The sequence below is a fragment of the Cervus elaphus genome, chromosome 15 (genome assembly GCF_910594005.1).
Source record: "Cervus elaphus chromosome 15, mCerEla1.1, whole genome shotgun sequence".
Lineage (NCBI taxonomy): Eukaryota > Metazoa > Chordata > Mammalia > Artiodactyla > Cervidae > Cervus > Cervus elaphus.
The window spans coordinates 65,442,060-65,463,604 of record NC_057829.1 but is presented as its reverse complement, the minus strand read 5'-3'; the positions used below and the strand labels follow the sequence as shown (position 1 = coordinate 65,463,604).

The following is a 21,545-nucleotide window of genomic DNA, read 5'->3' as shown; positions in this document are numbered from 1 at the left end:
GTGACCAGTTCCCAAATTAGACATCATCTTGGCTTTAATTTAATTTAACATGGAACACTTAATTGTATGCCTGGGTCCCCACATTTACTCATACCATTTGGCCCTGAGTCTTCTCAATGTTGTTTTTTCATGTCAGATTTTCTTTAAAAGGTCTGTTTACTCCCTCAATTTCTATATTGAAAAAAGTCATTGTCCTCTAGATGTTGGGGTAAAGAGACAAGACACCCAGAAAATTCACTTTAATCTTATATTTGTAATTAAGTTACCTTTTTTTCTGAACAGTTAAAAAAAAACACACTATATCATGATTCTAGGTTGTGAACATATCGGTACATTGACTACACATCACCATAACATAATCACAAAAGTCAAAGCAGTCGGTACTGAAGAGTCTAGAGAACAAAGGCTGAGCAAAAGCTCTCAGGGAGGCTCACACTTGTTGCCAGGCCTGCCCCACAGCTGGAGTCCAGTGAACATCCCTCAGAACAGTCTGCATTGGGCTTGAGTGATCACTGATTTGGGAAAGTGTTAGTGTCCTTGGTACCCAGAGATCTAACCTTGTTTTTTTGTTTTTTTTCCATCAATGTCCAAGAAAGGGAAAGGGACAGAGGGGAGGTGATGCTTTATAATGCTGTTTACCGCAGTGACCTTTGAACACCCACACAAGCACAGAACCAATCGGAAGCTAAGGGTGGGCTGGAGAGATGTTGGCAGGTCATCCACCTCCAGGAAACTTTAGATCATAGGTACTCAATTTCCAACAGAAGAGGTTTCTGGATATCAGTGCATTAAGTTCCACCTGAAATCAGGTAGCCATAATCACACTTTTTTGGTTTCTCTCCTCAATTTCAAGGATTCTGAAGTCACAAATGAATTACAGGTAAAAATAACAAGAAGCAAAACTCAGCTTTATTCTACTAAGAGATGGCTGTCTTTTTGGCACAGATTATTTTGAGTCTGTGGATAATGTAAGGGGTTTGTGGTCTGTTAGCGATCAGCTGTGTGGATGAAGTCTGAGGAGATGAACTCAGCCTGCAGGATCGGGTACACTTGATAGAAGTGAGGGTTACTCTAGAAGGGAAGAGAGGAAGGCAAAGAAAAGGAAGGGCACCTTTTCATGCTCTCCAGATCGTGGAAGTCTGTTGAACTCAGAAATGGAGGAGGAGATCACAAATGTGGATTAAAGTAATATGGCAAACCTGATAATCAGACAGGTGGTGGGCATCTAAACATCCCCTTTTACACCTGAAAGTACCTTGGATTCCTCCAGAATCAAGTTTGCAGCCTAGCCTCTCTGGCCTGCACTATTCTAGGCAGGAAGGTGTTACCACATAAGATGCCAAGAAGATCAACAATACCAAAGTGTATAATTCTAGGGAAGAAAATGTTGCCCTAGTTATTAATATTCTAATATCCCCCCGCCCACTCCACCCAAAGCCCTGAATTTCCACATATAACCAAGTGCTAACCACAGCTGTTCAGACCAGTGGGTACCAGGAAATGGCAAAGAGTGCATATTTTCTTCTCTTCAACTTTTGGTTTTACAAAAGAAAAATAAAAAGGATTTTTCTTACTCAAGCAGAAAACAGAATGATTTAGGGGTCCCAGGATCCTTCCCCAAAACAAGTTATGAGGGCCAGACTTTATTACTTGTCAGTAGAATTCCAGAGAGTCTGTCTCTGAAATTTCTGGTAAAGAGTCATTGGAAAGAATTTTGCCAAGAGACAAGTGTAAAAGGCCTCCCATTCACAATTCATGTCCACTTTCAAACTGCACAGAGGGAAGTAAAAGGATGTTCTCAGCAGTGGAAATACACACATGTAGCAAGGCATGCTGGTTATGTCCAAGAAGCCCCAGTGTGAACAGAGAGCTCACAAGTGCCCATAGAGCAACCGGGTGCAGGGGCATGCACATGCTCCTCGCTTGCTTTTGAACACGATTCCTCTATCTTTATGAAACGTTTCTGGCAGGCCCACACTGGAATTTTAGTGAGAAGAGACTAATCTACAATGGGGACATTTCATTTCAGAGCCCAGAGACACCTTCACTTCCTTTTCTACCATTTCTTTGGAGGTGTTAAGACTTTCTTTGTTTCTCTTTTTTTTCTCTTTTCTTTTTAAAAAGGTCAAACTTTACATTTATTCTAGCCCAGTTGGGGATTAGTGATAATCAATTCCCACTGAAATCATGCAGAGATGGTAAGTGGGATTTACCTTCTCTGGAAATGAACTTCTACTTACCTGATTATTTCTTCTACAGTGAACTGGTAAATGACCCCCAGAGCTGAGAAATGTGACTGACTCAAGTTTTTCAGACCACTTAACTTCATTCCCATTTCCAACAGCAGCAGAGGACAACTTGCAGAATATCCTTGATGGAGCTGATGGCTCCAGACTGCAGGGTCCACTCTTGATCTCATTTATGATGTACTGGACAAGCTCCCAAAATTGTCTTAGAAAGGACATACCTTACACTGAACCTAGATGGGCGAGCAAAACCCCGGGCACCAATGACTATTCCACAGTTCCACTTCTGAATAGCAGCATGTAAGAGAAGGGCTGGTCAAGTTATGGCTACTGGACAATATTTTGAAACAGTTCAAAATCCATTGCCTCTTTAGTGCCTGACCTGGGTGTTTTTCAGGGTGGTCAGCCCTCTGCCTCATCTATAGAAAATCCTTAACCAATCAAAATCCATTAATAGTCAAGACAATAGACAAGGAACCCTGATAGTGGCTAAATAGAAGACATTTCTCTAGCATGTGGGTAGTTGGTAAGGGAATTATACTCAGAAAATATTTCCCTGGCAATGACATATCATTACACTGGAAAATATTTCTCTCTATAACCTGTTACTAAAAGCTTAAAAGCACTCATAAAGCAGGAAAGGGAAAATACATACGCACAGTCTGCCTCTCACTATGAAAAAACATTCGGTCTGGGCACGTTTTGGAAAGAGGATTCCTTCTGGCAAAGCAGAGGGAACAGTGAAGATGGCTTTCTCTCTCCCCGCCTCCCTTGCTGAACTAAAGTGGCCTGGCTTTGAGGTCACCTGCTACAGGCTCCCACTGAAATTTTACAGCAGCTGGTTAAAAGAGGCTTTTCTTTTACTCAACTGTGTTGATCAGTAATGGAAACAATGGGCCTGTCAACTCAGCTTCCAAGGGACCCTTGAGACTGCCCTGGGCCTTGCGGCTGTTGATGGGTGTGTCTGTGTCCCATGAGATGGCTGGTGCAGGCCCACTCCTGACCTGGAAACAAGTGGGGCACACAGGGATAGTACTCCCTGTGCTCCCGGGTTGGGGGCATACATGCCCTCACCTGAAGCTCCTACCGGTCAGCCTTGGCCCTTGCTGAAGTTCATTTGTTTATGTTGCTCACCAACTGCCACAAAAATTTTATTGGCTGGGGAGAGTGGAGAGTAAAATAAGGCCAGGAGGAGGAAGAAAAGTAAAGAGAAGGCAGTTTCTGCACCATTAATAAACCCTGTATGCCAAACTTCACCCTGATTCTCTCTCTCTGGCAGCTTTGCCTTTTATAAACACCAGGTTTGGAAAAGCAGAAGGAAGGTTCTGCAGTGCAAGGCTGAGATGATTAGCTTGATTTTTGAGGGACGATATTTACTGGCCTAAGTGAAAAAGACATCATCTTTTAGTCCTGACCACCTGGTAAGCTAGTCTGATCATGGTCTTGGCAAAGAGACAGGTGCTCTGGGTACTCACAGGCTCTGATGAAGAAATCAGAGCTGCAAACCATTATGCACAGAGTACCGAGCAACTGGCTCCGGCCATTTCAGTTCTTTCTGTAGGCTGAGCCTTAGCAGTGATTTAAGATGAAGTACAATGCTTTTTATTACACATCTAATTGTTAATGAGAGGAAATGCAATCAGCAACTCCTTTCCACACTCTACATGGAATCCAGGAGACTGCTGAGTCCAGAAAAGATGTGGCCATTGATGGAGCCCAGGAAATTTCTGCCGCCTCCCTTTTGGGGGTGGGGGTGGGGTGTGTAACAAGGGGAAGAGGGAAGAGTTGCAAATATGAGGAGAGTACCATGTTTAAGAATCCATTGCTGCCACAAAGGGTCACTTGCAGCCAAAGCCTGGGTTTGAAATTTTGACTGAAAAACATTTTAACTCTTCTAAGTATTGCATTTCCTCATTTGCCTCATGATAACTGAGGATACTTTCTTCATACTTTTTCTTCTCAGGTGGAGCAGAGAAACATGTTGAAGGCGAGTGGAACAGCAGGGGGCAAGAGGGACAGAAACAGAGAAAGAGATGGAACGAAAGAGGCCCAGATCTTCCAGGGCGTATATTCTTGTTTTCTTTCTTTCTTGCCCCAGAGGCTATACAGACAGTTGCCTCCTCCTAAGCAGAGTGGGGTTGGGGCAGGTCCTGCTGGGTGCTGGACACGCCTGCAGTTTACAGGGAGACACTAGGTGCTGTCTGGCTTGAAGCTGCATCGCCCGTCCCCTAGAAGTGGCTCTCTCCTAGTAGGCTACACAGGGAAACTAGTTCTTCTGCTTAAGAGCAAAGCAAGAGAGATTCTGGCAAAACACTAAATATATTTATAAGTCATCTTTGTCTGGAACCAAATGAGGAAAAAACAGGTGCAGAGGGGAAAGAAAGAGGGGAGGTAAGGTTTAAAAGTTCCAATCATTCACAAAAGATAAAAGACATCTTCTGATAGCAGCACGGAAGCAGTCAGCTGTGCTGAGTAGACCATCCCGGGTCGACTGCAGACCAACTGTGTCCCAATAGGAGTCTTAAAGCCCCGCTCCTCGGCTAGTCCGGGGAAAGTGGGTGGTAGTTTGATTGTTACTGTTGTTGCTCATCCTGGTATTGGCAGATATGTTAAATACCGCAACTTTAATGAGTCCTGTGTGAAAACAGAGCACAGAGTCATTAGTCCCTTTTCCTGTATTTCTCACTTTCTCTAAGAGGAAAAGAATATTAAACTAGCTGTCAATTGGGAGAAAGGCTCAGGGGTCCTTCCTAATACCTGCTCTCTGTCCATGTCACACAGGAGTTTCTGTCAAAGGCTACATGGCCTGTTTGGGAGCTCAGCAGGGCTCACTGACATGCTCAGTACTCTAAGTGTTCATGCACAGTGACTCTGATGTCTAGAGATTAACAATGACTATGGTGGGTGTAGCACTGAGCTTTCACCTGCTTCCTAGAATGGTAGAGCAGGTGAGGACAGCTCTGAGGTTCTGGCTTTGGTGGCCATGAATGCAGTATGCCACTAAAAAAAAGTGGGGGAGTAGGGTGAGGCTCTCTGGCTGCTTGGCTGGAGGGCACTGGTAGTGTAGATGAGGGGAGAGCCTGGGTGTTAGATGTGTGCCCCAGAAGCGCCCCTGGTACCGTCAAGGATAGGTGTGTAGGTAGTGACTAGAAATGTGGCCTGGATTAAGGCAGAGGGTGGGACTACACATACAAATTGGAGATGAGAGCTGAAGCTTGGGGGAGAGATAAGGGAGCCAAAGAAAGGAACTCAGATAAGGAAGAAAAGCCTGAGACAGACTCTTAGTGGATGTCTAAGTTTCAGGAGTGAGACAAGAAGGAAATGTAAACAATCAGAGAGCCAAAATGCCATTGAAATCTGAGGAGGACAACATTTTGGCAAAAGGAGGGGATACCTATATGACAATTTCAATATTGATACTAATTAATGGTTACTTTTTTTATTGAGGGCCTGTTACGTGCTAGGCACTGTGCTAAGCACTAAGATTTCGATGCATAACATTTGATTCTCACAACTATGTGTGGTAGGTATTACAATTTGCAAGGAACTTTAGGCTTGGGGAAGTTGTTTGCCCAAGGGCACATGGCTAGGATTCTCACCAAGCCTGTCTGTGTGTGCCTTGGCTGAGGAAACAGCACATCCTCTGTGAGAGAAGTGAGTACTAAAGCTTGCCCAGCAAGGCTTAAAACACCCTGTTCAGAAGAACCATGGCAGAAAGACATGCAGAAGAGTGTACTGAGTGTGTGCTTCTGCCACAAGAACAGAGGCAAATATAGGAAATGAGAAATCATAATAATGGCAATATTTCCCAGTAGCTAGTACAGTTTTCCCAAACCAATGATTACCTATATCTGACCTGCTCAGGACCATCAGGTACGATCTGAGTATCCCAGGGATATAGGTTAAGATGAATATTAGGATCTTCTTCTGCCCCAGAGACAGGATGGAGATTTGAGTGGGAGAATATACGAAGTTCTCACCAACTCCAGAGCTACTTCCAAGGTCAAAAAACAGTTGGAGGGGGCAGGGAATGCAAATAAGAGGGATGGAGAAAAGCTCCCTCTTATAATCAAATGACACTGACAAGAGCTATGAGAAGGCAGCCTTGTGTGCTATTTTGCCAAGAGATTTTTTTTCTTTCCAACATCAGATTATCTACTTGGGTTAAAGGGCCTCCATTGTAGTTACTAGTTTAATCTGGGAATTACAAAGCCACAGGCTTTGGGGTCAATACTCTTAGTTTTGAAACTGATTTAAATCTCATTTTATTTCCTTAAGAATCCAACCAGGTGACTGAGGCAGGAATATTAGTTCCACTACACAAGGATCATCGAGATCTAGCTCAAGAATTATCTAAGGACTGAGGCTGGCTACCTCAATCAAGGGCAGCATCCAGTGTGCAGCCCAGCCCTGTCTCATGGTGTCAGCTTCTCTATTATAGGACTTGGAGCTATAAAGGGCACGAGAAGGCTCCATGAACTCACAATACCTTACAGCCAGTGTTCCATCGCTTACCCTCAGTGCTATGTACACAATTCTTTTTCATACCTGGGCGAGTCTGAGGTCAGTGTATGAGTATTTATCTGGAGATATAGGTGTATGTTCGAGAAGGGGAGCGGGGAGGTTCAGCTTGGGCAGCTGGATCATTTAGGAAGTCCCAGATGAGGATTGTGTCATCATGTGAACTACTGACAATCTGGAATTCATCAAACTGGAGTCGGAAAACTCTTCCAGAATGCTCCTAAAGAAGCAGAAACAGAACTTTTGAACTATTCAAAATCAAAAGAACACAAATTCAGCAACATGTCAAAAGGAGCCTATGGAAAGGCTAAAGCAGATAGTCTTCTTGACCATTTAGCTGTTTCAGGAATACAGATGAAAATCTTAATCTGGATTAAAGGCAGGATATAAAAGTCAAATACTGGGTAGTCGATTTCATATATAGTCAAAGTAATATTCACTGGAGCTGACACATGTCAAACAGTACACGAGTTTCTCACTGCTAACTCTCCTAGACTTAGCCTCAATGAGAACATTCCTTAGTACCTCTCAGGCTTTATCCTCTAGGATATCTAGGATTCTATTACAGGATTCTATTCTGTATCTTTAGGATTCTATTACAATCATAGGCCAAGAGCAATAAGCAGTACTGTGCTGGTATGTACTTATCAATTAACTATCCCCAATTTGTACACACACACACACACACACACACACACACAAGAATGGGGCTTCCCTGGTGCTGGTGGCTCAGATGGTAAAGAATCTGCCTGCAATGCAAGAGACCCAGGTTTGATCCCTGGGTTGGGAAGATCCCCTGGAGAAGGGAATGGCTACCCACTCCAGTATTCCTGCCTGGAGAAGCCCATGGACAGAGGAGCCTGGTGAGCTATGTAGTCCACGGGGTCACAAAGAGTCGGACACAACTGAGCGACTAAGCACACATACACATACTGTTTTCCATTGAGGCTGCACTATTTTACATTCTTTACAAGATGTAAATGAGCTCATTAGATACATGATCATCTGTGTTCATAAGACATACTGGTAGACATATCTGTAGTTTTCTTTTCTTTGTTTGGTTTCAGGATTAGGGTAATGCCAGCCTCACATAATTAGGTAAGAAATATTCACACTGCTTTTATCTTCTGGAGGAAAGGATAGAGCATTGGTATAATTTCTTCCTTAAATATTTGGTAGAACTCATCAGTGACCATATGGGCTTGGTGCTTTCTGTTTTGGACGGTTATTAATTATTTATTCTATTTTTTTAATAAGGTTAGGTCTATTCAAAATGTTTATTCCTAAGTTGTGGAATATTGTATCTTTCAAGGGATTGGTCCATTTCATCTGGGTTATCAATTTGGAAGGCACAGAATTGTTCATAGCATTCCTTTATTATATCCTTTTAATGTCTATGGGATCTGTACTGATACAAAGTTTACTATTCAAAAATCAATGTATTCAAAAACATAAAAATTAACAGAATAAAGGTGAAAACCACACTGACCAACTTGACAGATGCAGATAAGAGCATTTAACTAAACCCTATCCACTCCTAATAAAAGCTCTCTATTCTAGGAACTGAAATGAATCTCCTAATCCTCTGATAATGTGTCTATGAAAAACTTATAGCTAACATATATCTATGTAAAATGGTAAAAGACCAAATACCTTTTCCCAAAGATAAGGATATCCATTCTTACCAACTGTTTTGAGCATGTACTGATGGTCAGTACAACAAAACAAAAAAGAAAAATGAAAAGTATGCAGACTGGAAAAGAAGAAGTGTATGTAGATATCTTGCAATGAACAATCCAGAAATGAAAAATCTTAAATATAATTTATAATAGCATTACAAATAAGAAATATTTATGGATAAATATGACAAAAGACATAGAAAACCTTTACATTGAAAGCTATAACACATTATTGAGAAATTTAAAAAGGCCTAAATAAGTGGTCTTTATTTAGAAGAAGATTCAGTGTTGTTAAGGGAAGGAGAGGGCATGAGGATACAGTCCTCTTTGGTTGGCATGATGCTTTCACTGTTTTGTATATATGTCAAAATTTATTAAGTTGCATCTTACTTTAAATATGTCCATGTTATTGTATGTCAATTATATCAAAATTAATCTATTTTTAAAAATGTAGACAACTCAATAAATAAATTAGGATGAGATTTGAAGACACTTCAAAAGAAGATAAGCACAGGAAAAGATGTTCTATACCATTAGCTATCACAGAAATTCAAATTAAAACTACATACCCACCCAAGTAGCTGTAATGTTTTTAAAAACTGACAAAACCAAGTCCTGTCAGGGATGTGGAAAAATAGGACATTCACACATTGTTAGTGGAAATGTGAAATGGTTTACATTTGCAAACTCCCCAAGTGCTACTTTGGGAAATAGCTTGATAGTTTCTTTTAAATTTCAATGTATATTCAGAAATCATACTTCTAGGTATTTACCCAAGAGAAATGAAAGAAAAAGATGTACACACAAAAGCCTATACTGGGATGTTTTCAGTATCACAAAGACTGAAAACATTCCAAAAATGTCCTTAAACTGGTAAATGAAGAAAGAAATTGGTTCATCTACACAAGGGAATACCACTCAGCAATAAAAAGGAACAAAGTATTAACATATGCCACAATGTGAATCAATCTCAAAAGAAGTGAAAAAAATGAAAAATGCAAAAAGCTACATAAATATGGGCTTCCCTGGTAGCTCAGCATGAAAGAATCCGCCTGCCAATGTAGGAGACATGGGTTTGATCCCTGGTCTAAGAGATCCTATCTGCTGTGGAGCTACTAAGCCTGTGTGCTGCAACTACTGAGTCTGTGCTCTAGGGCCTGGGATCTGCAACTACTGAGCCTGTGCACGGCAACTACTGAAGCCCATGTGCCTAGAGGCCATGCTCCCTAACAAGAGAATCCACAGCATTGAGAAGCCTGAGCACTGCAAGTGGAGAGCAGCCCCCACTTGCTGCAACTAGAGAAAAAGCCCACGCAGCAATGAAGACCCAGCACAGCTAAGATTAAATATAAATAAAATTTTTTTCAAAAGCTACATTAATTTAGTATATATGACACTTATAAGACAGCAAAACTACAGGGATAGTAGCTAGGGGTTGAGGACAGGGGATTAATATGAAGGGGTATCATTTTTAAGGTGATGAAATTGTTCTATATCTTGACTGTGCGGTTTACAAAGCTACAAATTTCTATGCAAAATATACAGAAGTACACCAAAAAAGGGAACAAATTTTCCTGTATGTAAATTATAGTTCAAAAATCAAACAAATGTACGTACATGTTTAAAAAACCATGTGTGAAACATGCAGGTAAAACAGGTCTAGTGCTGAAAGAATGAGCTTTATATTCAACAAGGAAGACAAAAGTATCGCTCTCTTCTCCAGAGCAGAGGCTGCCTAAAGTGCTGAGAGGCAGGATTCAGGATGGGCTTCAAATCCTTGCTCTCATCTTTTCCTGAGTTGTGCAGAAGATTCTGTCCTCCATGATACCCCACCTATTCTTTCTGTCACGGAAGCAGCTTTCAAACGTTTGGGCCATTTTCTGATCTGGGCCTTTGGCTAACACCATGATAAAGAACTTGGTGCTTTTGAGATGACATTCTTCCTTCTAAGTCATGTCTTTCCCCAAAATGTCAAGATGTTTGGGCCAGGGGGTATAACAGAATAAAAGAGACAGGATTCGAATTGCTGGAGACAGCATGCCTTAAATAGGAAGCGAACTCAGGGGCGGACCAGGGGGTTCATGCAGGCTCCCCGTGGCACTTTTTGCAGGCACAGGTGTGCAGGTCCTCAGATTCTGGACAGGTTCCAATCTGAGTAATTATGTTCTCTCTCCCCAAGTCCCCCCTACTGTTTCCAGTGGATACAGAATTCTTATTCACTTCCTGCACTGAACTGTTGTGTAGAGTTGCTGCGCAGCTGTTGAACAGCTGCCACATTCTTCTCCGTAGACAGTCTCCAAAGCACTTTTGGATGAAAGGCAGCTATACAAACATATTTTATTGTCAAGTACTTGTTGCCTTTCCACTTAGTAGTAGACTTTGTGAGGTTCTAACTATCAAATCTAGATCTGTATTCCACAGCACATCAATGTTAATTTCTTCCCCTTCCTGCTCCTCAAACCCCTCTAAACAATATGGCTCTTACCACAAGGGTCCGTAGACAAAGAGTTCCTGCAGGCGCACGAGGGTCCAAGGCAGCTACAAGATCCCACACTTTAATTTTTCTAAAGATCAAAGAGGCAACCAAAATCTTAGTAAAAAGCAAAATTAAGGGGACACAAGAAAAATAGCAAGAAGTCACGGCAATAAATGTATATGGTGAAGACAGTTTATATGATAAATGCAGCTCACAGGATATATAAAAATGTTTTTGATTTGGAGACTCAGTTCATGCATTCATTCTTGGGTAGAGGTTATTAGTCTTAAAAGGGGAAAATGTACGTGATTAACCTAAAAACAAGAAATAGGTTAGCTTTAAACAAACTGAAGAGAGTGAACAGTGAAGTCACACCATACCTTGGGACCAAAAGGGGTTCTTATATATTAAGAACTCTTAATGGTAGATGAGATCACTTAGACCTAGAAACCTATAATTCTGAGGCATTTTTTTCCTGGTCAATTCTGAGAGTGGCCCAGGTCACACATATGAGAGGACTGGGGTCCATGTAAGACTCTAGAGTTTATATAAGCAATATTTAAATAAGAAAAGTTTAGCCCTTCTATGAATCAATTGTATGTCCTGTCTCCTCAAGGTAAGTAACAGACAAAACCCAAGAAAAGGGTACAGATCAAAACAAAGGCAGTGAAAAATACAATCGTGGACTTAGCTGAAACATGTCGTCATACCCCCAATAACTTCCCAAGGGTCTGAGACAGTGACGGCTGACTCAAAGCAGAGGAGATGGGTCTGTTAACACTTACTGCTGCTTGAGTTGTCTTAATGAATCAAGTATAGCCAGCGTAAACTAAGATAAAGTTGTAAGTTAGTTTCTGATATTTTTAAAAAGCTGTCAATATTTGAACTGTGGCCTAACCGTCCTCCACATCAGGCACCCTGATGAGAAGAAATGACAGAGAGCATTTCATAAGTGAGTTCACTCTTGTAAGAATTTACTATGTGCTTTTAGCGTTGCTGGATGTGGGATCCATCCACAATATGAATGGAGTCTGTAACCACTGGAAAGTAGACTGAAGGAACAAAGATTATTTAACGCACTGTGAAGTGCGTTATTTAATGTGCATTATTTAATGCCAGCAGTGAAGACAAGACCCTCCCATGCTACAAGCCCCCTCCAAAGATACTATCCTCCAACATTTCAGTTTTATTAACAAGTCACTATTTTATATCCATATGCTGATACACTGGGGTTTATCCAGTTCTCTGCTTTATAGGGCAAAATAAATGTATGACCAAAAATCTAAAATACTAATGAAAATCATGAGCAAACAAGTATAATTAAATGACTAGGAAGATTATTTGGAAAAGAGTGAACAAAGGAGATGTGAATATATGGATTAGACACAAGAATACCATATCAGATTCTTTCTGTGATATCTATAATCTTTTGGAGACAAGGAAAGGCTATGTTTAACATTCTAAGGCGGGGGGATTAAGAGAACTTTTAAAAACCCTGTCAGCACACTCACCCATCATAGGCTCCACTGACTATCCTCTTGTTGTCAAATCGAATACAGCGCACCAATTCCTCATGGCCTTCTAACACTCGTAAGCATGCACCACATTCTATATCCCATAATCTGAAAGAGAACACTATGTTGAGTGAATTTCCATGCATTCTTTTCTAAGCTTGCAGTGTTATAACAACATACATCATATGTCTTTTAAAATATCCAAAATATAAAAACCAATCAACACTCATATACAAATGTATTACTTTCAGTATATTTACTTTCTGCCATATAAGCAGAAAAATGTATGATTTAAGTTCAAATATGTTGTAAATGTTTTTAAAGCATCAAGCTTCATATAGACCTGAATATTCAGGGTCACCAAGGAATATAAAAGATGAATTCATGTACACAGTTGCCTAAGAATGAAAGGACCAAGCCAAGAAACATGTTTCCGGAAACCACAATTAAATAAGAATGAGATGCAGGAAAGGTGACATCCTGCTCTCACAAAATATGTCTACCTGTCACTGAGGACACCCTCAGCTTTCACCCCACTGTTCAGGACACTTTTTCTCATATAATGGAAATGCGAAGTAAGTTCTCAAAAACTTTTATATACTAATTTAAATTGGGTATGCCTTCCGACCAATCCAAATGATTTCTAGGAATGCTAATTTCCTTAGCTCTAACAATATCTGTCTGTCGTTTTTTCAATGGTCTCTTCCTTAGTACTTCTTTGAAGGAGGGGAGAGGGTGGATAAACCTTTCAAATTCTATGCATCTGTGTGTCGTTCATCTTCATGAAGGGAAAACACCAAAAAGTACTTCATTTGTGGATAATTTGTTCAGAATTTCAAAGATTGGTAGCTCCCTGGCCCATTATGTAATGCTAAAAAAAAACAAAATTGTACAACTTCTAGTAGGGGAACAAATCTTTTTTCTTTTTTTTTTTAAAACACTGGCAAAGAGAAAAGCCCTTTAGCTATTTATTAGCACTTATCAACTGCAGACAGGAGAAATTTAGAGAGGGCCTTCAACCTCCATTTTTATTTCTCTCGCTCACTTCCTCATTCAAGCAGTTCCTTTTAAATAGGTCTATCTGGTGATAAAACTATTACAGGAAGGAAACACATCAACAAAAGGCTTTGCTGTGCTGTCTCTCTGCTTGGGGCAAACTTTTAACCTGTAAGAAGCCATGGAAAACTGAAAAATGTTTTATTATAAACAGAACACAGTACAGTAAACAATTGGTTTGGTCTGTGCACAAACAATGAATGGCAGGATAATAGTGATCCCTTCTGGGCAAGGGCACCTGCTGCTCACCTGATTGTGTTGTCAGATGAGCCACTCACAACCAGCCTGTCTCTGTACTGCAAACAGGCAATTCCACGTTTGTGTCCATTTAAGGTCCGTACAAACTCACAAGTACTTGTGTTCCATACCTGAAACAGAAATAGCATTTGGCAGTTGATCTGATGCTTTTATTAGTAAAATCTATGGCAACTGCAGTTTTATGGAAGCAGAAGATGGGACTGAACTAGTAGGGGAAATTCCACATCTTAAACCAATCCAAATCAAACCCCAAATGACAAGTTTAATGCACAGTAATATAGGGCTAATTTGTAGCTGGTTGCTATAATATGAGAAATCCTCAGATTGATGTACTCTTATGGGGTTAGTCTTGTCTTGCAGACAAATCTTGAACCTAAAATTACCCCTGCCCTTTTCATACTCACCATTATTTACAGGAATAAAAACCTAACCCAAATTGTCACATGACCTATCTCATTCATTACATAAACTAGTATCTGATTTAAATAAATATTAAGTATTCTACAGTGAGGGTTAAATATAAAATTGTCCTTGAGAAGATATCCATATGAACTCCCCTATTCTAAGTTGGGGACTTACTGAAAAATGCCTCATTACCTTTATAGTCCTATCCCCAGATGCAGAAACGATGTACTTATCATCAAAGTCTACAACATTGACTGCAGCTCGATGTCCGACAAGCACCCTGCGGAGGGTGATGTCAGTCGGGGAGGCCATATCCCATACTGCAATGGAACGGTCTTTGGAGCAGGTCACCATCATGCCATTATTGAAACGCAAGTGCAGAACTGCTTCACAATGGTGAATCAATGTGTTCAGCATTTCACCTGTATTTACATCCCACACCCTGGAACAAACAATATTACGATTATCTGAGATTGTGGTGAAATTCATGCTATAATCTATTTTAAGTACTGGGTTACCTCACTGCCCACCCCTCCCACCCTATTTCTCACAGTTAATGGTATACCTTACTCTCCTTTTGTAGTTCTAAAGTTGAGTGAGGTAAAGTGTACTGATGGACCATGGGGAAGTGGTAGTTAGAGGACTGGACTGGGAAAGCGGCAAGAGGAAGGGGATGGGATACTGCCAGTATGCAATCCTTAAGACAACACAACTTGAAATCTGGGCTAGTTACAGGGTGCTGAAATGAGGGGGCAGCAACCATCACCAGTGAATTGGTCCCAGACTTCAAGATTATCATAAACCTTCTGACATTCAATCTGATACATTTTAAACGGGTGGGAATTTTGCTAATAACTGCAGCATTGGTGGTCCCACAGATAGCCCTCGGGTCCTAGAACTGACACAGGCCAAGAACCTTCTGTAATAGACTGACTTAGTACTGTGGATTTGAGCTTGATGACCTTGGGCCTTAGTTTTCACCACACAGATCAAGGCCTAAAATTACCTAGACTCTAAACATAAGGACCCATTTCTGTGCTCTGAATGAGTGTAGGGATCAAGACCAGCCACCCCAATATAAATACGGGCTTCACAGCAGAGTGTAGGACGCTTGGATAGATTGATAAATTTTTGTGAAGGTGTATTTTACTTTGATCACTCATTTTGTATATTTACTTGTTTTTTTATAACACATTTTATTTTTTTCCAATTTAACCCTCTCTTTTAGAAAATCATTTTTTCCCTTGTCCAACAAATAATGTTAGCCTTTACAATCTTTAAGCTTCCTTGAGGCACTCCACAAGCAACAGTAAACGTTAAATGCTGCTAACTCTAAGAACTGAATTTGCTATGCCTTTAAGTCAAAAGACAAGAAAACGTGAATAGCCTTTTCTATTCACAGACGATAATTTGGAATGGTAAAAATTTAACTTCAGAGAATCTAACAATGCAGTTAACTGCTTTTTTTCTCCCTATTTTTTTTAAAGTTACTTTTGATGCATTATGTTTGCTAAATCCTTTAGCTCAAGGCAAAATTCCTAACAGAGGTTTCCAGCAGTTCTGCTGGTACCCAGAACTCAAGCTACACTGGACTCCAGCAGCATAATGGCTGTGTCATCAAATCACTAACGCCTCTGGAAATTGAAGGCCCCTCCTAGAGTGAAGCTTGCAATTAAAAACTGCAGGGACAGCAGGGGAGGGGCTGGCAAGAGAGAGTATTGCTCACCTGTACACATTTTAAAGGAGATAATGCATGCCTGTACTACAGTTATAATCACCTGAAAGGAAGGCTTCATTCCATTCATGTCATTCCCCTGTGAGGTGGTTTTTGTAAAAAATGCTAAGTTTACCAAGTTTCTATAATACATGATTCCCCCAAACTAAAACAGAATATATAGTTTCTTAAATGTACAAAAATGTAAACTTACCGTAACCATTCCTAAATCAAGTCTTCCAGTTCTAGACTGACACAGTGATGGGGGGAGCTGATTGCTTATTCTTCTTTGGTTATGAAGTTTCATAATTGTGTTCATGCAGATACAAACAAAATCACTATCTAAGGCAGAACAGAGTGAATCTGATATTTCAGAGTTCAAAAGATCATTTGAAAGTTTCTACCTGACCGTGGAATCCGACGACCCAGTTATGATCACCCTCTCGTCATACTGGAGACACAGGACAGAACCTGTGTGGCCTGTGAGAATCCGCTTGCATTCCAATGTGCTTTTATCCCAGATCTAGGATGGCAAACAAGATCCTTTTGATCACCATGATAATGGGGTGGTGCAGAGACTTGCAGGCTCTATTATGTATTTGATTCCCCCAAAGAATCAAAGCCCAAAGTAGTGTGGAATGCACTCTTTCCTGCAGGTAGAGCTAAGCACTTCTACCTATGTGGCTTCAGTATAATGCAGACTTGATCCTTTTCATTCAGGAACAGGGTTGGCCTATAATTATGTGAGGGCCAAAAGAGTAACAGCCCATTCAGTGCACTTCAAGGATAGAATTTAACACTAGCACTATCCATATGTATGAGTTTCTGGGGAGAAGCAGGCATTTTTCCTTTAAGGAAATGATTTTGGCTTTCAGACTGGAAACAATCTAAAACTTTCACTTTCTGGAAATATCGCTTAGAGTTTATGCTTTGGGTTGCTTTACATTGTGGTCATTCTTATCCCTTCAGCTACCTCCCCATAACTGAAGAGACCTCACCTTGATTGTGTTGTCTCGAAGGCCGCTTACTATCTTCTGATCATCATATTGTAAACAGTAAACTCCTTTGCTTGTTTCACTTCGGCAGTGGATTCTCTGTAAGCTATGTCTTCCACATCTCCAATTAGATTCTATTGTCTGAGAAGAAGGAATGGTAAAGAAGTAGTAATTAGGAAGGGACTAGAACTAAACTCTTTTCTGACTTTCATGGCAACCAGTGACAAATGCTCGGTGCTTTACTGGATATATAGAACTTAAGGCATTTTTTATAAAAGTTTCTATTTAATGTTGTAAAACATTTTTTCATTTGCAAAGTAATTAAAGATTTATTTCCTAGAACTCTCCTGTATATAACTCATTCGACTAAATAATAAACCTTCTGGAGAGAGACTGTTCACCAACAGAGGGGAAGCTATGAACCACATGAGGTTACCTACTCAGTGCTCATCTTACATTTGAGGTGGCATTTCTACCAGTGAACTTCCACAGAGGCTCAATTCAGAAGATATTTGAATAATGGTTTATAAGTGCAACTTTTAAATATTTCCACTGCTGTTATCATATCCTCTCTCTTAACTATTTATCTAGCAATAAACAATTTTCAAAAGTTTTAAATTTTTTGCCTGGCTATTTACTATATTTTACCTCCCTATTCACTTGTAAAGAAATTGATTTTTAACCCACATCAATAAACCCTAATGGGTTTGCTCTAACAATGCTGTTACTGAAGAATGTTGATGATTCTCTAGTATTTGGCAAATACCCAAATATACATAAATTCTTACCTCAATGTCTTGTATAATTTTAGGATAAAGTGCTCTATAAAAAGAGTTAGGGGGTGCATTTCCATCAGGAGGTTTGTTTTTGAACAAATACTGTCCCCTAAAAAACAACAAATATTTCTCAGTAAAAATCACATTCCCTCCCCCATACATTTACAAGAACTTCCTATTTCACAATTACCATTCCATATAATCTCCATAACTAACCTGGAGAAGTGCAAAGTTAAAGTCGATTTCAGGAGCAACTCCCTCAAAGTTGCTCCCATGTCAAGGAGCAACTTTCTGGACTAAAGGAATTCTGCCAACACTGATTTGCTTTTGGGTAAAACATGATGATTTCTAGTGTAGGACATCAGAGTGTCAGGCCTTCAGGAATATTATGTCAATAGACAAATGGAATCTGTATAGTCACAATTCATCTACTATCAGACCTCTTAGACTTATTAGACTTATGAAAATTTTGTTAGTGGTGATAACTACAAACTCTGAACTAGGCACATGCCCCATAGACTTCCCTCACTGAGTAAAGCTGTGCCAGTGAAGTGGAGCCTGGCACCGTGGGCAGCAGGAATGCCTCTGTCACAGAGTTAACTTTTACCAGTCTCCAGTTATATGGGGAAAGGTGTATTGGCGACTCAGACACCCAGACTGCTGGCATGCTTTAAAAGGAGCAATTTCAACAGAAAACAAAGGGATCACAGGAGTGTCCAGCAGCAAGTATGAAAGCAGAAAAAAAAAAGAAATGCCTGAGAGCACTGTGCTGTCAAGTCTAAGGCACAAAATTGACTTTCACAGGTGTGTTCCTGGCTATGTACATACATACACGGATTTTATTGCCTTTCCTTGACTCCAGTGAGCAACATTTGTTAGCATCTCCTTCCTTATGACAGCACGTCTCTGGAATACTCATATCCCAAGCTAGATCTTTGCTACAAAAAAAAAATCAGTAAATGGCAATCACTTCCTGCTGGGTAAAAAATTTAATTCCTCATCCTGAAGTTAAGAACCCACCAAACACGGTGTGGAAGCTAGTAAACCCCACTATGGGTGTACTAACTGCTGTTCTCACTGGCACTGTGCCTTGCAAAGTGGAGACAGGCAGAAATGCCTCTGAGTGTAATCCTGGCACCAGAGAAATCATGTTTTCTCTGGGCCAGTCATCCACGCCTCCCTCTATAGCTCCATTACAATATAATTAATTGTTCAATGTCTCCAGGAGCACTTCTCCCCTGCCCTCTTCCTATTATACACCTTGAAAATTAGTTGAGAAAATTTCCTATCAGGAAGGTAGCTGGCTCTGACTTCTGTATTGATACAGAAAGGGAAATCCACAACAGAGAAGCTAAAATAATTGTCTTTTTAAAGGGATTATAATAGGAGCAAGAAGCATGATACACCAACACAAAGAAAGGGACAAACAAGACACACTTGGAAATAATTCAGGCTTAAAGATACAGTTTTCTAAACAATAATTATTCTACAAATACACTGTAGGCAAACAAATTTTGAATGAAGAGGTCCTAAATCTGGTTATTAGGGAACTCCTGGGTGGTCTAGTGGTTAGGACTCAGCGCTTCTACTGCCAGGGGCCCAGGTTCAATCCCTGGGTAGGGAACTAAGATCCCATAAGCCACCATAGCAAGCCACCCCCCCACCAAAGAAAAAAAAAAATCTGGTTAATAATTATAATTTAATAGTTTCAATGTCAACATCCTTTAATGAGGTTAAGAATAACTATATTCATTTGGCAGGTGAAGAAATCAAATGTCAGGGAAGTTAAGCAACTTGTCCAAGGTCACACAGCTAGTGAAAAGACCTACAATTTGAATCTGACTTCAGAGGTCACACTCTTAACTACTGTACTGTCTCTCAAAGCTCACCATTCCTCATTCTTATCCTCTTTTTAACCTCTGGCAATTGCATACAGGGACCCCAGGATTTTTTTCATATACAATGAAACTATCTCTACATTCTAAGGAAAGAGAAATCATGTAAACTTCTGATCTCATTTTCTATCCCACTGTATTTATCATGCCATGCTAAAACATCTGAATTTCTTCAAATTAAAGATGCTACAAAAAAGGGTGGCTAAGAGCTGAAAACTGGTTTTTCAGTCTATATCTATATTTTATAAGTTAAAACCTTTCATGATGGAAGCTCTCTGACAACAGGGACCACTTCTGTGTGAAATGCCTAGTACTTTTAAGAGTGTGAGGACATGATAAATGCTAAATATTAAATTCAGAATGTTATCATAAAATGTGATCTGCTGATTAAGAAAATGGACTTATCCCAAGTGGTCTGTTTTAAGAGTTACCATTACTAAGCGGAGAGAGCATCTTCAGTATTACTCAAGAGAGAAAATAAGAGCTCATGTCCTAGAGGCAGACTGTCAAATTCATCTAGATATAAAATACAACTGTAGAGTGGAAATTAAACTCAAAGCTTTTTTAGAAAACTGTATTTATTTATTTTTGGTTGGAGGAAATGGAAGAAGTTTTCAAAGACAGCATTTGGGGAGAGGCAGTATAACAGAAAGGCTTTATTGACAAAGGAGGCTTAGTAAGACAACTTGCAAGAAAAAAATGAAAAAGTGATTACAGACTATTGTTTTTTAAAGTGAAGAAGAACTACTAACACAGGAAGAAAGGCAACACGTAAACATAAGCAGCCACATTCTGTCAAGGGGATAATAGAGGCAGTCTTCATGGGGTGAACAAATATTTGAAATCTCAGGGATCTATATCAAGCTAAGATGATATATATGGCCAAAGACAAAGGAATACAGTCAGAACTCTAAAGGATATTCAAAAAAGCAGGAGTGGGTTTCTGTGGTTGAAGAGATAGGAGAAAGAGTGATAATTAGTGCTGATCCTAAATTATTTCTCAGCTATACCTTCAGATACCCTTTAAAAGGCCAAGAAGCCACCTGTTCAATGATCTTCTCTTTTTCTTCTGTGTAACTAACATAAGAGATCTTTAACCCTCTTTAAGGGTTTAAACCCTCTTTTAGGGTTAAATTAACCCTAAGCATAATTCTGGAGCCTTTTATCTTTGGCATTTTCATACGTATCTGTCAAGATTTGCCCATGTACTTCTTACTCTCCCTGCCTTCAAAAAGAGACTGTAAAGTCCCAACATCTGATAAAGGTTTATTGTCATTTACAGTCCAAATGGGAACAAAGTACATTTTAACAGGGAACCTTTATAAGCTATGAGAATGCATCTCTACAACTGAAATTTTGGGTCAGGAGTTATTTGGAGAAGATTTTCTTTTAATTCCCCCCACCTCCCCAAAGGGTAGAGGGATATTCCTAGTTGCCCTAAAATTTTCCCAAGTAAGCAACTGCCTCCTCTATTTCTAAGGCTAGTCCTGACATGCTTAAGAAAATGATGAACTTTGAATGCCATATACCTATATAATCTTTTGCTTATTATACAATATAGTTTATTTCCAAAGTATGAAATAAGTTATCAAAGATAAGGTTTCCATTCTTCCATACAGTGAAATAAGTGAAAGTAAGGGAAACATACTTGGGAAGGAGAAATAATAATATATTTTCATTTATGCAATTCTTTATAGCCAAAAATTCCCTGGTATTTGCTTCCTAATTTAATTGAATTTGGGAGAAATTTTAAAGACCTTCTAATAGCCAGAATGACAGAAATCTCTTGAATTACTTGGTATAATATGTGGAGGTCATTATATTTATTGTACATTAATGAATTTAAAAGATGCAAAAAAAGGGAGCCAACTATACTTTTATGAAAAATTGTTAAGAAAAGCAGATCCTCCAGTCTCAACTGTTCTGTATTTCTTCATGATTCAAGATAAACGATTCCTAAAATTGCTCAGGATATCACTGAGCATACACATGCCTGCTGGTGCATCAACT

The 21,545-nt window shown here is 39.8% G+C and overlaps 1 protein-coding gene across 10 annotated transcripts in view; it reads right to left on the bottom strand.

The window, feature by feature from the left end:
- Positions 1-233: 233 nt before the first annotated feature.
- The window catches only part of BTRC (beta-transducin repeat containing E3 ubiquitin protein ligase), a 172,641-nt gene continuing 151,329 nt past the window's right edge, over positions 234-21,545 (bottom strand). For all 10 annotated transcript variants that reach the window (XM_043924957.1, XM_043924961.1, XM_043924962.1 and 7 more), the window contains 9 exons: positions 17,653-17,749; positions 16,868-17,005; positions 16,274-16,392; positions 14,348-14,597; positions 13,742-13,860; positions 12,434-12,544; positions 10,932-11,010; positions 6,795-6,987; positions 234-4,880 (listed from right to left, as the gene is read on the bottom strand). In XM_043924957.1, the coding sequence (XP_043780892.1) occupies positions 6,826-6,987; positions 10,932-11,010; positions 12,434-12,544; positions 13,742-13,860; positions 14,348-14,597; positions 16,274-16,392; positions 16,868-17,005; positions 17,653-17,749 (1,075 nt within the window). In that variant the 3' untranslated portion in view covers positions 234-4,880; positions 6,795-6,825. The remainder of the gene's footprint in view (positions 4,881-6,794; positions 6,988-10,931; positions 11,011-12,433; positions 12,545-13,741; positions 13,861-14,347; positions 14,598-16,273; positions 16,393-16,867; positions 17,006-17,652; positions 17,750-21,545) is intronic.